This window comes from Myotis nattereri (assembly GCF_964212035.1).
Source record: "Myotis nattereri genome assembly, chromosome: 7".
NCBI lineage: Eukaryota > Metazoa > Chordata > Mammalia > Chiroptera > Vespertilionidae > Myotis > Myotis nattereri.
The window spans coordinates 11,226,203-11,243,407 of record NC_138082.1 but is presented as its reverse complement, the minus strand read 5'-3'; the positions used below and the strand labels follow the sequence as shown (position 1 = coordinate 11,243,407).

At 35.5% G+C, this 17,205-nt stretch overlaps 1 protein-coding gene across 1 annotated transcript in view; it reads right to left on the bottom strand.

Moving 5' to 3' along the window:
- Positions 1-3,355: 3,355 nt before the first annotated feature.
- Positions 3,356-17,205, bottom strand: part of CYP20A1 (cytochrome P450 family 20 subfamily A member 1) — a 34,505-nt gene continuing 20,655 nt past the window's right edge. Inside the window, exons 9-13 of the mRNA XM_081096173.1 lie at positions 15,167-15,287; positions 10,417-10,528; positions 8,776-8,840; positions 4,832-4,921; positions 3,356-4,745 (exon numbers count right to left, since the gene is read on the bottom strand). Coding sequence (XP_080952299.1) covers positions 4,598-4,745; positions 4,832-4,921; positions 8,776-8,840; positions 10,417-10,528; positions 15,167-15,287 — 536 coding nt within the window. The 3' untranslated portion in view covers positions 3,356-4,597. The remainder of the gene's footprint in view (positions 4,746-4,831; positions 4,922-8,775; positions 8,841-10,416; positions 10,529-15,166; positions 15,288-17,205) is intronic.

Below are 17,205 nucleotides of genomic sequence, written 5' to 3'. Positions count from 1 at the left end.
ATGTACAAATATATAACTGTTTTGTTAGAATGGATGGAGAAGAAAGAATATTTTTAAAGTTGAAAAGAATAAAAATATCTGAGGAGAAAAGTAAGCGTGCCAAAAATCTGTGCTTACACTCTGTGTGAAAAGAATACTAATATTCCGCCCTAGCCGGTTTGGCTCAGTAGATAGAGCATCGGCCTGCGGATTGAAAGGTCCCGGGTTCGATTCTGGTCAAGGGCATGTACCTTGGTTGTGGGCTCATCCCCAGTAGCGGGTGTGCAGGAGGCAGCTGATCGATGTTTCTCTCATTGATGTTTCTAATTCTCTATCCCTCTCCCTTCCTCTCTGTAAAAAAAAAATCAGTAAAATATTTTTTAAAAAAACCTGGAAAAAAAAGGAATACTAATATTCCAATTGTTAGAAATGCTAGTGCTCACAATATACTAAATGAAGAGAACAGTAGATATGTCTGTAGAAATATGTGGATACAAAAGAGAGTAAAAGGATCTATCTCATAAACTTAACACTGGCTAACTTCAAGTACAGTGGGGCCTTGACTTACGAGTTTAATTCGTTCCGTGATGGGGTTCGTAACTTAAAGTGAACGAGTGAGACACGTGATGCTGGGCTGATGTTGTGGCGTTCACTGTGACATTCACTGCGCCAACTAGCGGTGGGGTATCTGAAGCTGGCTTGTAACCCGAATTTTAGCTCGCAACTCAAAGCTCGTATCTTGAAAAACTCATTAGTCGGGACACTCGTAAGTCAAGGCCCCACTGCAGTAGGACTATCACTGAGTTTGCTATTTTTGTGTTTCTGTATTTCCTAGATTTTTCTACAACAAATAGAAATAATCTATAATAATAAAAGCGTAATATGCTAATTAGACCGATGTCCTTCTGGACGAAGCCGGGGCTGCGAGGGAAGCCCGGGTCCTGGGTGCCTGCTGGCGGCCAGAGCAAAGCCCAGGTCCCAGGTGCCAGAGGGAAGCCCATGCCGGCAGCCTACTCTTGCACAAATTTTGTGCATCGGGCCTCTAGTCCTATATAATAAAAGCCTAATATTCAAATTGACCGAACAGCACAACGACTGGTTACTATGACATGCACTGACCACCAGGGGGCAGACGCTCCACAAAGGAGCTGCCCACAGCCCACAGGCCCCAGGCCAGCCAGCGGGGGCCCCCTGGTCACCCCACAGAGGGAGGTGACCAGCGGCGGTGGCAGGGCCGGAGAGCAGGCGGCGCCAGACAAGCCAAGGAGGGTGCCAGAGGGACCACCCCCTGATCGCCCCGCCAGTCACCTCACAGATTGACCCTGATCGCCAGCCAGGCCTAGGAATCCTACCCATGCATAAATTTCATGCACCGGGCCTCTAGTTTTCATAAAAAAAAACAAACAGAACATTCTGGCAGGCCAGTGTGGCTCAGTTGGTTAAATGTGGTCCCATGCACCAAGAGGTCACTGTTTCTTTTTTTTTTTTTTGTTATGTGTGATTTGCCTTTTTCTTTTTTTTTTAAATTTAAATCTTTATTGTTTAAAGTATTACATGTCTCCTTTGTCTCCCATTGACCTCTCCCCACCCATTCCCACCCCCAGCACATGCCCTAAACCCCCTACTGTCTGTGTCCATGGTTTATGCTTATATGCATGCATACAAGTCCTTTGGTTGATCTCTTAACCCCCTGCCCCCCAGAGGTCACTGTTTCAATTCTTGATCAGGGCACATGCCCAGGTTTCGGGCTCGATTCCCAGGGAGGGGCATGAAGGAGGCAGCCGATTGAGGTTTCTCTAGAATTGATATTTTTCTCTCTATATATTCCTCTCTAAAATCAATAAAAACATATTAAAAACAAACAAACAGAACATTTTGTTTTTAAAATATAAACTTTTTTAAGATAAAGAAAAATAAATTTTGACATTGGGTCTATAAATAAAATAGAATCTATTTTTTTTAAATATATTTTATTGATTTTTTACAGAGAGAAGGGAGAGAGAGAGCCAGAAACATCGATGAGAGAGAAACATCGATCAGCTGCCTCCTGCACATCCCCCACTGGGGAAGTGCCCGCAACCCAGGCACATGCCCTTGACCGGAATCGAACCTGGGACCCTTGAGTCCGCAGGCCGACGCTATATCCACTGAGCCAAACCGGTTTTGGCTAGAATCTATTTATTTAAAAAATAAAAATAAAAGAAAATGCACATTTGTGGGCCAAATAAACATCATGTGAGTCTTCCATTTTTCCCAAAGACATGCACAGAACTAATGTTATATTGAATGTTATGAGCACAAAGTGTAGAAGAGCTCTCCCATTCCATAAAAATGTGTTGTGCTAATGCCTTGAACAATACACTTCTGAACTATCAAAAAGAATGCAAAAAAAAAAAAGAATGCAGATCACAGTCAGTGAACAAAGAGTTTTAAAAAAACAAAAAGCTACAAAACTTAAGAGGCCTGCAAGAGTTATGCTATGAGCCATCAGTGACACTGTGGCTACTAAAGTTTCAGTCATTTGATAAAGGGCAAAATAAGACAACAGTTAATGGACAACTTATTTTATACATGATTAACATTATTTTTATTGTTTTAATCCTCTTGAAGATGATTTTTTAATGTTTTAAGTTAGTCATGTAACTGTGAATAACATGTGCTTATTGAGCTGATTCTTCTAGCCTCTATTTTCCTTGATGTCAATCATTATTAGTAATTATATAGGTCCTCATTTATTGGGTACATGCCTACTCCCTGACTCTAGTTCAGCTACTCTGTTTTTGCCTTGATCATTGCTTTAAATTTCCACTTATCACCCTAACCCCACATGCGGCTCTTTGACCCCTTGAGTGTGGCTCTTCTTAAGCCTTAGGTGTACCCTAATTAAGTTAATAACAATGTACCTACCTATATAGTTTAAGTTTAAAAAATTTGGCTCTCAAAAGAAATTTCAATTGTTGTACTGTTAATATTTGGCTCTGTTGACTAATGAATTTGCCGACCACTGCCCTAACCAATTTGGCTCAGTAGATAGAGTGTTGGCCTGCGGGCGGACCCCAGGGTTCCGAGTTTGATTCTGGTCAAGGGCATGTGCAGGAGGAAACCATTTGATGTGTTTCTCTCACATCGATATTTCTCTGTCTTTCCCCTCTCTCTACCACACTCTCTAAAAATCAATGGGAAAATATCCTCGAGTGAGGATTAAAAAAAATTACATTTATCTCATCTAATTTTACTGACACTTGGTTTACATATCTATTGCCCACTCTTACCTTTTACTGCTAATTTCCAACCAATTAAGGTACTTGGAAAACAAAGGAAGATGTGCTACCTACACAAAACCATAGAAAATGACAGGTGGGGTGGGAATAAATTTAACAATTTATTTTTTTTAGAAACATGGTGCTAGGAGCTATGAATACTTAAATTTGACTTAAAGTTTTAAAATTTAAATTAGTCTAGAAGTTAAATGTGTTGTCAGAAATAAAGCCTGCATCTAATTAAATTCTACGTTCATCACTCATAACTAGGTCTAAAATGTTAGCTATTTAACCATAAACACAGCATAAAATAATAATAGCTAGGGTACATTCTTGGAACTAAATTTACAAATGAAATTCAGGGGTGTCAAAAATAAGCTCACCTGCAACACTTTTCATTTTTCTTCCTTTCTCGCTATCTGTACTTGGCACATTTCCTTCAGTTGACTGAAGGAAAAATGCGTTTTAAAAAAATCTTTAAGAACAGCATAAACAAAAAAAGTGGATTAAATACAATGCTATCAATAAAAAGAATTAAATATAAAACTTATCAGTACTAAAGTGTTAATGTTAAAAGATACTTAATTTGTTTTTGAAAAAGCTCCAATATTTCTTTGCTTAGTGAGATTGACCATTTTTCTAAAAGTTTACTAGCTATTTTTTCCTATAAAAGCTGCTATTCATGTTCTTTATCCATTTATCAATTGTATGTTTTCTTACCAATCTGTATAAGCTCTTTATAAGTAATATAGTTATTATCCCTTTCTATCCTATATTTTGCAATTATTTTCACCCATCTTTGTTTTCTTCTTAATTTGGTTTGGATTTTGAATAGTGCTCTCTCATTTCTTAACAATAAATTCATTATGTTAAGTATATGACATAATAAATAAATTTAGAAATTCTGTTTTTTCCACAATTGAGAATTAGTAGAGTAATTTAGTGCTAATAAGAATTCCAGCCCAGCCATGGTGCCTCAGTGGTTGAGTGTCGACCTATGAACCAGAAGGTCACAGTTCGATTCCCGGTCAAGGCACATACCCAGGTTGCCTGCGTGATCCCTGATCATGCAGGAGGCAGCCAATCAGTGATTCTCTCTCATCATTGATGTTTCTATCTCTCTCTCCTTCTCCTTTCCTCTTTAAAATAAATTTAAAAATATTTTAAAAAAAAAGAATTCCAGCAAAACAGAAGGACAAACAAGCCTCAATTTTAGTTTGTCACTTAGAAGGGAAATTACAAAATGCATAAAAAAAGAACTGTATTATTTTCCACAATGTTACTTGGTTTGTAAAAGAATTCAATATAAATTTTCTAAGTGGGCGTTTTCCTCACCAAAGTGTAATGTAAAATTTTTACTATCTCTTTGAGACAGTGATCCAAGCTTCTTCCTTGGAGGATGTTACCAGTTCATACTTAGTTTCAATAACTTGACCCTCCACAGGCAGCAGGTGCAGTCTCCTCACCAACACACTCAGAAGTACTGTGGTCACCATATACGCAAATCTAGTCAGGGAGAAAGTTGACTGGTTACTATTAACAATTACACTTTAATTATATCTGACATCTTTCCTCTCACTTTATCATCTCACCTTAACTCTGAGCATTCCTGTGTGCCTGAGAATCCAAGCAAGGAGAAAGTATTCATTACTGATTCATCATTAAACCGGTCTGGATCAAACCTAAAAAGAAGATTGGTATTTAATTTTTAAAAAGTCATCCCAGTATATTTAATTTTTAAAAAAAGAAGTTTGGGGGCTAATTACAATAGAACGCCATTGGCCTTTTACATATTTCCACTGTAAGAGCACAGATAAATAATGTTTTAAAAACTACTGAAAATAAAAACTGCTGTCACATTATATTTAAATTCCACCTATTACTATGTTCCTAAATTATTCAACATATATCTTTAGTCTCTTTCTGCTTATTTTATTCTTCTATACCAGGGGTGGAGAACATCTGGCTTACGGCTGTATAAGACCTGAGAAATCATCTGGTCTGGCCCTGCCAAAACATTAGAGGTGTTAATTAAATGTCTGACCAAATACAGCAGGCTAATTTTTAAGCTGATAATTTTGTATGGCTGTGAATGATGTTATAAATATCCAAATGGCCCTTGGCAGAAAAAAGGCTCCCCATTACTACTAAAATAATAGATGCAAAATACTTTTCTCTGGAACCAATAATGAATAAGATTTTGACACAAGTTTACATCATTGTATGAGATATAAAGATAAATCATACAAAACCACATAGTAAATATTTACATTTAAGTGTCTTCAACATATCTGTTACATGAGACCATCTGATCAATATGTAAGGTATTCTACATTGCCTTTTCAATTAAATTTATTGCTTAAAATTGGAGACATCAGACTTAAAAACTTATATTCATCAATTATGTTACACTCAGACTTACTAATAACTGAAGGAAATAAGGAGGCTAAGGTTTTTTTATTGTATACAATTTCACTCTGTAAAAAATTGCAGGGAAAATGGGTATACTAAACAAAACAAATAGATCATAAAATTTTGTCTTAAAAAGAAATGTTTCTTTGAAAAGATCAACAAAATTGATAAATACTTAACTAGACTCAAAAAGGAAAAAGAGAGAGGACCCTAATAAATAAAATTAGTATTGAAGCAGAGAAGTAACAACTGACACTACAGAAATACAAAGGATTATAAAACAATATAATGAACAACTATATGCCAATATATTGGGTAACTGAAAAAAATAGATAAATTTCTAGAAACATAAAATATTTCAAGAATGAATCAAGAAGAAACAAAACCTGAACAGATCAATTACAACAAAAGAAATAGAAGCAGTAATCTAAAAACTCCCAACAAATAAGTCTTGGACTGGATGTGAATTGTATGGTCCATAAACATTTAAAAAACTAACAGCTAACCAAAAAATTCAAGAGGAGAAAATACTCCAAAGCTCATTTTGTGAGGCCAGCATTATCCTAATTCCAAAAACTGATAAAGACACTACAAAGAAAGAAAATTATAGACCAGTATCTCTAATGAACAGAGATGCTAAAATCCTCAACAAAGTATTAGCAAACTGAATTGAGCAATTCATTAAAAAGATCACACACCGCCAAAACCGGTTTGGCTCAGTGGATAGAGCGTTGGCCTGCGGACTGAAAGGTCCCAGGTTCGATTCCAGTCAAGGGCATGTACCTGGGTAGCAGGCACATCCCCAGTAGGAGATGTGCAGGAGGCAGCTGATCGATGTTTCTCTCTCATCGATGTTTCTAGCTCTCTATCTCTCTCCCTTCCTCTCTGTAAAAAATCAATAAAAATATAAAAAAAAAAAAAGATCACACACTATGATCAAGTGGTATTCATTCCTGGGGTGCATGATTGGTTAAATATCCACGAATGGCCCAGCCAGCATGGCTCAGTGGTTGAGCGTTGACCTATAAATCAGGAGATCAAGGTTCAATTCCTGGTCAGGGCATATGCCCGAGTTTTGGGCTAGCTCCCCAGTGTGGGAGTGCAGAAGGCAACCGATCAATGATTCGCTCTCATCGTTGATGTTTCTCTTCTCTCCCTCTCCCTTCCACTCTGAAATCAATAAAAATATATTTTTAAAAAGAATGTACCTCTGGATTTTTCAAAAGGGATGGATAAGGAGGTATCAAACTTCAGAAAGCTTTTCCTTAGCATACAACAGTAACACTAACATTTCCTAAATTTAATTACATTTGATTCCTAAAAATGATCTCTACATTTAGCATATATTTCTTTTTTTAAATTTTGTATTATTGCTTAAAGTATTACAAAGAGTATTACATATGTCTCCTTCCCCCACCCCCCTTGACCTTCCCCCAGCCTCCCCTGCCCCCCAGTGTCTTGTGTCCATTGGTTATGCTTATATGCATGCATACAAGTCCTTTGGCTGATCTCTTACCTCCCCCCACCCCAACCCTCCCCGGGCTTCCCACTGTAGTTTGACAGTCTGTTCCATGCTGCTCTGCCTCTGCATCTATTTTTGTCCATCAGTTTATAATGGTCTTTATTATCCATAAATGAGTGAGATCATGTGTTATTTTTCTTTCATTTGCTGGCTTATTTCACTTAGCATAATGGTCTCCAGTTCCATCCATGCTGTTGCAAAAGGCAAGAGTTCCTTCTTTTTTACAGCAGCATAGTATTCCATTGTGTAAATGTACCACAGTTTTTTAATTCACTCATCTGCTGATGGGCACTTAGGCTGTTTCCAAATCTTAGCTATGGTAAATTGTGCTTATATGAACATAGGGGTGCATATATCCTTTCTGATTGGTGTTTCTGGTTTCTTGGGATATATTCCTAGAAGTGGGATCACTGGGTCAAATGGGAGTTCCATTTTTAACTTTCTGAGGAAACTCCATACTGTCTTCCATAGTGGCTGCACCAGTCTGCATTCCCACCAGCAGTGCACGAGTGCTCCCTTTTCTCCACATCCTCAATTTCTTTCTCTGTTTTTCAATTTGCAACCTACATTTTCTGATCTACCAATGCACATCTTTACTTTTGCTATAAAAGCCACTTGGAATATAAAAATTTACTTAATTTTTACTTATAGCATATTTCAAAGGATTGCTATTTCATTTATTAATAGACTAGAGGCCTGTTGCATGAAGAGATTCGTGCAATAGGCCTTCCTTTCCCCTGGTTGCTGGCACCGGTTTTCCTGTAGCACCCGGCACCCAGGCCTTCGCTCTGGCCGGGCTCCAGCCAGAGCTGGCCCCGTGGCCGTGAGGCTTTTGCTCCAATGCTTCGAGCCTATGTATGCAAATTAACTGCCATCTTTGTTAGGTTAATTTGCATACTCTCCTGATTGGCTGGTTAGCATAGTGAAGGTATGGTCAATTTACATGTTTGTCTATTATTAGGTAAGATTTCCTTTAATATCATTATAATATTAAAAGCCAAAATGGTAGAAACACTTAATATGTTCTATCCTTATCCTCCAAAAGAAGGTTTCCTAGTACTTCTACCATGCCACCAACCCTGCCTCCTGATTTTCACACAGTTGTTTTACTCTCAATCAACTCGATATATAACCTTCTTCTAGGACAGTAAATCCTAACCATTTCCTTAGGATTTTATTAGATGCCTATTTAAGAGGCAGACAAAAGCAGCTGTTCTTCAGCTTTTCCCTTCCTCACCATTCTCACATATAACATTTATACACACAAAACCTATTTTCTGAATTTGACTAAAACACTTAATAGTTGAGACAACTTAATCAAAAAAAAAAAAAATTCCAAAATTTCACTGAAATTGAAAGATAGATGTAGAGATCAGGTAGTTAAACAGATCTTAGGATGGAAGTGGTAACAGGAGAGACACATAGAGTAGCAGACAGCAGATTCATGAAAGGAAAAGTAGTGAGTGAGCAGAAGATACAAAGGGAAGATATAAATGTATCACTGTCACATACTGTTTTCTCCTCAAAAATTAGAAAAGTAATGCAACACATAAAAACACATAAAAATCAATCATCACAATGACAGTGACAGATATTTCATACTTGTATGGTGATGGCCAAGTACTGGGATCTTGAAGTACCACACCAAGGGCATAAAGAACAAGGGTCTGCAAACAAACATAAATGTCTTCTAGTTAGTCAAGGCCTAACAAAGCAAGCGACTCCCAGAAAGCCAACTCATCCTAATTGCTCTTTTAATGTAGACAATGAATAGAAAATAAAAATATAAAACAACAGAAGAAAGCAGAGGCCATGACTTTGGTAATCTTACAGTGAGGAAGGCATTCCTAAGCCTGTCACAAAAGCCATAAAGTAATAACAGATTTAATTATATAAAAATTTTAAAAACTGCATCCTGTCAAAACAAAAAAAATACCAAACCATATCAAATAGAAAGAAAAAATACTTGTATAATATACAAAAAGTCATGTACAATATACAAAATGTATAATATACAAAAAAGCATGTATAATATACAAAAAGATATATAAGCTCACTAGAAAGAACAGTGAGTTACAAGCAGATAATTCACAAGACAAGAAATACACACTGTTTATATATGAAAAGCTGTTCAATCTCTCCAAAAATTAGGGAAAAGCAAATTAAAATCATAAGACAGTTTTTCATATAAAATTCACAAAATATAAACAATTTATAAATCTATAGGTGGTGATGACATGGAGACAAAAAGCTTTTTCATACCTTATTGCTAACAATATAAATTGTCTTTTAGGTAACAATTTAAATTCAACATACATATGCACTTTGACCCAAAAAACTCCATTTCTACAGCTCTATCCAATATCTGTCCAAGTATATCATTTGAAATAATAAAAAAATAGATCTAATTTCCATCTCTGAGAACTGCTTAAATAAATCGTGGTAATGGATTACTATGCAGCCATTAAAAATGAGTTGGCCCTAGCCGGTTTGGATAGCGTGTTGGCCTGTGGACTGAAGGGCCCCGGGTGTGATTCCAGTCAAGGGCACATACTCAGGTTATGGGCTTGATCTCCAGTTGGGGCGTACAGGAGGCAGCCGATCAATGACTCTCTCTCATCATTGATGTTTCTATCTCTCTCTCCCTCTCCCTTCCTCTCTGAAATCAATAAAAATATATTTTAAAAATAATAATAATGAGTTGGATCTGTATCAAGTGCCAGCTGTACTAGTAGTCATGATACACGCAATAAAAGAAAATTAAAGAACAATATATAAAGAGTAACCTTTTACATATAAATTCAGTTTTTAAAACATATACACATATCTATGTGTATATACATACACAGAATAATATACACACACAGAAAAAGATCTATAAAAATATACACTAAAGAGAAAGAACTCATGGACATGGACAGTAGTGTGGTGACTGCGGGGGTGTGGTGGTGGGTGGAAGTGGAGGAGGGCATCGGGAGGGAAATGGTGATGGAAAAAAATAAAATAAAGAAAAAAATACACATTAAACTATTAACAGTAGTACCAATGGGCAAGAGAGCTTTTCTTTTATATAGTTTGAACTTTAGAACAGGCATATATTATTTTGTCATTTTAAATGACTGTGCCTTTGATTTTATAATAGGTAGCATTTTTTGGACACTTTAAACAATAAAATTTAAAAATACACACTAAAAGAGTTGAAAAGAATAACTGAATGAGTTAAGTATACTAAATGTTTCCTACCTCTCTAGGAATAATGAATTTGTCGATCTTTCCTTCAATATCTTGAAGCCGGGCAGAAACTGGGGTCAGTTTGGCAGTCCGAACAGTCTCACAAAGCACTTGCCGACAATATCTGTTTAAAAAAATTTTTTTTGAGATCTTTACTATGAGAGAGACAGTTTGAAATGTAGAAATATTTCAAAATGTCATTCAACAACTTTCATAACTTGAAATAGTCACATGATGATTCTTTATTGGTTGAAGATATGTTATATAAATATATAAAGTCCATGTGGGTAAAGGTTTAAACAAATAAAAACATCTTTAAAAGTACCAAAGAAAATTCAAAGCAATATTTTTATAATTTTTTAGTAGAAAAATCCTATATTTTTAATAAAGAAATTAATAAAAATTTTAATAAAGGACTTTGCTAATAAAAAATTATATAAATATTGACACAATGACAGAAACCATAACGAAAAACACAATCTGATTATGGAATTTTTTATATATTTATAATCATCATACATAAAATTAAGACAACTAGAAAAAAATTTTAAAAGACTAGAAAAAATATTTACAGTAAATATATATTTAATGTATCAAAGCTCTTTAAAACTTCATAATTAAAATAATTAAACACCCCAACAGATATGTGAACAGAGTATACAGAAAAGCAATTAACAAAATAAATACAAATGGCCTGAAAACACATGAAATGATAATCTCATCAACAATGGAAAGACAGCCAATCAGAGCAATTTTTTTTACTTGGCAAATTTGCCAAGATGAAAAAGAATAACATTAGGCAATAATAATAATAATGGGGGAAAGACATTGATAGTCAATTGGTGGAAATATAAATTGGTATAACCTTTCTGAAGGATAATTTGGCAACATACAGTATAAGAATATTAAGTATGCATCACAATGAGAAGAAAATGTATTGAAATCTTGCCACGAAACCATTCTGTTAAATAGTTTCTATGGAGTATCTCTTTGTTGTTGTTGTTAATCCTCACCTGAGGATATTTTTACATTGATTTTTAGAGAGAGTGGAAGGGAGAGGTAGAGACAGAGAGAAACATCGATGTGAGAGAGACACACAAATTGGTTGCTTCCTGCATGCACCCTGACCAAGGCCGGGGAACCTGAAACCCAGGTACACGCCCTTGACTGGAATCCAGCCCAGGACCCTTCAGTCCCTGGGCTAACACTCTATCCACAGAGCCAACTGGCAGGGCTATGCAGTATCTCTTTTGATCCTTAAAAGAACCTCAAGGATCCCATTATTATTTTAATTTTACAGATTAAAAAAGAATTTAATGAGGCACTATACTATTGCATATATCCTTAAATACTAATCTCATTATTTATTATTAGAAACAATTAGAAATATTAGCAAAGAGGTAAGCATAGGAATACTAATTTTGTTTATAATATCTAAAAACAACAAAAGAGGAAACATCCTTTCCTCTTTGAACAAATATTTATTGGGTACGTCCTGCATTAGAAGTTCTGTGTTAGATACTTAGCTAAAGCAGTGAACAAGACAGATACCTCCAAAGGGACTCAAAGTCTAGTTGACAGGGGAAGGGAGAAAAGTGGGGACATCAAGGATGAACAATTACAAAAGCACAGTAACTGTTATGATAAAGAAAATTCAGGGAATTGGGGAACACATGGCAGGAGCACCTAACTGGAGAGGACTATGCAGAAAAGTAAACACTCGGGCTGAGACCCTCAGGAAAAAACAGGAGGTAGCTAGAAGAGAGAGAAAGAAAGAATCTAGACCAAAAAAAAAACAGTCTGCAAAACCCAGAAGATATGAAAGAGTGCTGTACCTTTGAAGAAACAAAAGAATTTCAGTACAGCTGAATCCAAGAGTATGAAGAGGCACAAGTAATAAGAGATAAGGTAGAAGAGGAATGCAAAGCTAAGCTATTGAAATGCCTCAGAAGCTCATGAAATGCCTCATGAGTTTAAATTTTATCTTAACGGCAACCAGAAGTCGCTGAAGGATTTTAAAGTGGACAGTCATCTAATCAGATGTTACTCCCCATATATATAAAGATCACTAGCTCAGTGACTCTCAACTTTGGCTACACATTACAATAATCTGAGAGGCTGTTGAAAACCACCAATGACAGAGCTTGTTGTCTCTGGACTGTTCCCAGGTTATCTGTATTTTTAAAGCACCTGAGGTGACTTACAGGCTCCAGTAGTAATTTCAAGAATGAATTGGAGGGGAGCAAGATCTAAGACTGTTGAAATGTCCCAGACAAGAACTAAAACTAAACTTCCAACTGAAGTTGTTTGGAAAGCAGAATCAATAAAATTTGATCACTGATTGGTTGTGTTGGGAGTTACTACATTGAAGAATACTATCCATAAAATATTTAGAGAAAAAAATGGAATTTACAGAAGAGTTATATGTTATATATTTTTTAATGTTTTTAAATTTTTTTTGTTTTAAATACGTAAGTATATGTGCATAGAAAAATCTGAAAAAAAATTGTAAAATGGTTAACAATTTTTATCCTTAAAGGTACATTTATAAAGAATGTACCTTCTACAACTTCTATTTCACACACTTCTGAATTATAAAAATTTCAAAAGACAAGCATGTATTACTCTTAAAATTAAAAATAGCTACATTCAGTGTAATAGATAAAACTCCCACCACTTTGAAGACTCTGTAACAGAAGCCTCCCTGAGAAGTCCATGGCTTCAAGTTTTTGCCAATGGCTGTCTGCCTATCTTCGTTTCTAGGGTTGAAAGATGCTCCAAGATAGGGCTGTTTGTTACCCAGACTCAGACTTCCAATCCATTCCTAAGCAGTCACAGCCACTATTTTTAAAAATCTTTTAAATTATTACATGTAAAAAATTCATCTTTTTAAAAATAATTTTTATTTTTCAATTATAATTGACATACGTTATTAGTTTCTGATTTCAATTATATGTGGAATCTAAAATATTTTTCATTTATTTCAGTTGTATAATTTTTTTTTTTTTTTGGTTACTTGCATAAATGTTTTTTTTTTGTTTTTTTTTTTATTTTTTTTTTCCAGTTGTATAATTTGATGAGTTTATACAATTGTGTAACCAAAACTACAAGCAAAACACAGAACAAGAACACTTCCCTCACCCAAAAACCTTTACTTCCGCTCCTTCATAGTTTATCCCATCCACATTCCTTGCCCCAAACAAGCACGGATCTGCTTTCTATGACCCTAGCTTTGCCTTTTCTCTAATTTCACCTGAGTGAAATTATACTGTAGGCAATCTTTGTGTTTGACTTCTTTCACTTAGCATAATGAGATTTCCATTATGTGTGTATTGATACTGCGTTACTTTTTATTTTAAAAATATCAATTTCCTTACATCAGATTTGTCTTTAAAAACGTAATTCTATGTTGTGTTCTACCACATTATAAGTAGATTTAACTGAGAAGTATAATTTCATGGTCTTTTTCCTGTAAATATAACAATAAGGACAACAGGGTAACTGTCCTATTTTTCTCCAAGGCGGCTCCTCCTGTTTTGGGAGTTAGAGGAGGGAGGACAAGCTTCTGTGCCTCCCTGGTGTTTCTTGAAGCTCTAGCAGAGACCTTCTCTGTAATTGGTTTTCCATATTTGCCAAGAGTCTGTTTCCTCTTAACACTCAACATGTTTAACAGAAGTCTTGTAATAGTTCCAAAAATAATAAAACCGGTCCCCAACATAAAAATGATACATACCACAACACATTGGTTTTTCCTACTGGCTTTGGTTTTGTTAAATTCCGTTAAATAATTTTTAGTGTCAAATTATGTGGTAGAAATAAAAAGTTTTTCTTTAGAGTAATCAAACCACTGAAGAAATGCAGTTCAATGACATGTGCAGAGGGTGAGAATCGTCTGTACAGAGGCCAGCCCAGGACAGTGTGGCCACCTCAACGCCTAAGACTTCCCGTTAGTGATAAGTGGGCGGCTTAACTTCAGTGCTGTATCCCCAGAAGGACAAAAGTTTATTCCAGGTATACACTTCTGATATAATATCTGTAAGGCTGTTCTTGATCTGATGAAATCTGCTTCTCAAATTGTCAAACATTAACATGAAAAAGTAACCCTAGTTTGTATTTTATCTGACCCTCCCATCACTCCTAAGACAGTGGTTAAAGTATTCCAACAATCAATTTCTCTGCTTTATTAGATGTTTGACCAGTGAAAAATTTACACTTCCTTTCAAATTACTGGGTTACTCTTTATTACTTGGTAATATTCCATAGTACAAATATAATACAATTTGTTTATTCACCAGTTCACGAACATTTGGACTGCTTCCAGTTTTTTGCTATTATAAATACTATTGCTTTTGAACATTTGCAAACAGGTTTGTGTGCCCATTTATTTTTATTTCTCTGGTGAATGCCTAGGCAAAGAATTGCTGGGTCAAATGGTAAGCATTTGTTTAACTCTCTAAGGTCCTGCCACACTGTTTTCCTACAGGACTGTTCCATTTTCCATTCCCACCACCAAGGTATGAATGTTCCACTTACTTGATCGACATCACTGCTACTATTTTATACAGGCCAATGTAAAGCTTTCCCAGAACTACCCAGAATGGTTTTAGAAAGTAAATTAATTTATTAAAATCTTATGTGAATATTTCAAGTCCTATAAAGATAGATAGCTTTCCAAGATATTAGCCATTAGCTTTAAATGAGATAGTCAAACTGCTCAAATTTACCTTTTAATGATCTCCTCTTCCTTTTATTGTGTTCTTACCTGAGCTGCTCCATTTTCTCTGGAGTAATAGGACCCTTCCCAAAAACTTGGTCTATCTCTTCATATAGTTTTTTCTGTACTTCTTCAGAGGTGGTTAAAAAACAGATTGCCCAGGTGCACACTAAGTGAAGATTTACATTAATAACAATGAAAATAGCTACCTCACAGTTTGGGTGCAGAATAAGAAAAAAAAAACCTTTATTTTTTTGTATTTTCCTCCCCCCCCCCCTTAATACAAAGATAAATAAATGCTACCAAAAACAAAAAAGTAAAGCAAGACTGTTCACAGGATTTATATTTCACTGAACAAAACATAAATATCTACAGAATACTCCCCAAAAGAAATAAGGCAACCTGGAAGATTTCTTTCTTAAACTGGCAAACAATTAAAGCCACTTCTTAAACTATTTTACTTTATTTTTTCAATCACCATTTATCCCCTCTATACCTTCTTCCACCTCCACCCGCTCCCCCCACCTCTGCCCCCCGCAATCTCCACACTGTTGTCAATTGTCTGGTTCACTCACCCTTGTAAAATAAAATACTGATTTATCAGTTCACTCAAGAGCCCTAATGAAATGACTCATACAAATCAAAGTAACAGGAGCTTTACCTACAAGTCAATATTCTAAATTTTCACTTGTAAGAGTAGATACACTGGCTTAAGAACTGGGACTGGTTATTGCTTAGGACAGTGGTTCACAAAAATCCCCTCACACCCACAGATTCTGATTTAGTAGGTTTAGGGTAGGATCGAAGCATCTAACAAATACCACAATTATTTTCATGAACACCAAAATTGGAAAATCACTAGCGTATGGCTTACTTTTGGTTAAAATGGTTTATGGATTATATTCACTGCGGCAATGAAAAGGTAAGAAAATTACATGATGAACATAAAACAGAGAAAATAAAGTAGTTAGATTTTCTTTATTAATCCACTTGGATTACAACTATTCAAAGAATTAAACCATCCACATTATATAGTACTTCTTTCCCTAGATTATGTTTGACTCAGCTGTACTTTTTCTATGTCAAATACTTTTCAAAATACATTTACTAATTTGTACCTCTACTTAATATTTCTTTCCTGAGCTAGTAAGGGCTGCTATAAATTTGTCTCAAATTTAAATGTTAACTCACATATTATTCAATTCCCATGCTTAGAAAAGACAGAATTCACTTTCTGTACTAAATATTACTAATAAAATCAATAGCTACCTGGTCCTCAATTATTTTGATAATTGCTCACATCTAGAGTTCAAAAAAGGCACATGATGAGTAACTGCCTGTCCTTAACTTTTTCCTACATATGCTTCCTTCTTATGGCTTTTGAGTGAACTGCAGACTTTCTGTTTCACAAAATAAATGAAGAAGCAGAACAAAAACAGACTCACAGACACAGAGAACATTTTGACAGTTGCCAGATGGGAGGGGGGTGAGGGTATGGTGAAAAAGGTGAAGAAATTAAGAAGAACAAATTGGTTGTTACAGAATAGTCATGGGGATGTAAAGCACAGCATAGGGAATACAGTCAAAAATATTCTAATAACGATGTATGGTATCAGATGGGTGCAAGATTTATCAAATACTGTGTGAATGAATGGTACTCTGCTAAACTAAATTAGTAACTTATGCCGAAACCGGTCTGGCTCAGTGGATAGAGCGTCGGCCTGCGGACTGAGAGGTCCCGGGTTCGATTCTGGTCAAGGGCATGTACCTGGGTTGCGGGCATATCACCAGTAAGAGATGTGCAGAAGGCAGCTGATCGATGATTCTCTCTCATCGATGTTTCTAACTCTCTATCTCTCTCCCTTCCTCTCTGTAAAAAATCAATAAAATATATTTAAAAAAAAATTAGTAACTTATATAATGTCTAATCACTGGGGTGTGCACCTGAAACTAACATAATAATGTATGTCAACTGTAACTGAAAAATAAAAATGATTTTAAGATGAAAAAAAGACGAGTGACATGAAAACTAGTGCAGATAGTGTAAAATATGTATATGTATGCAATTTTACAAACTTGCATAGTAA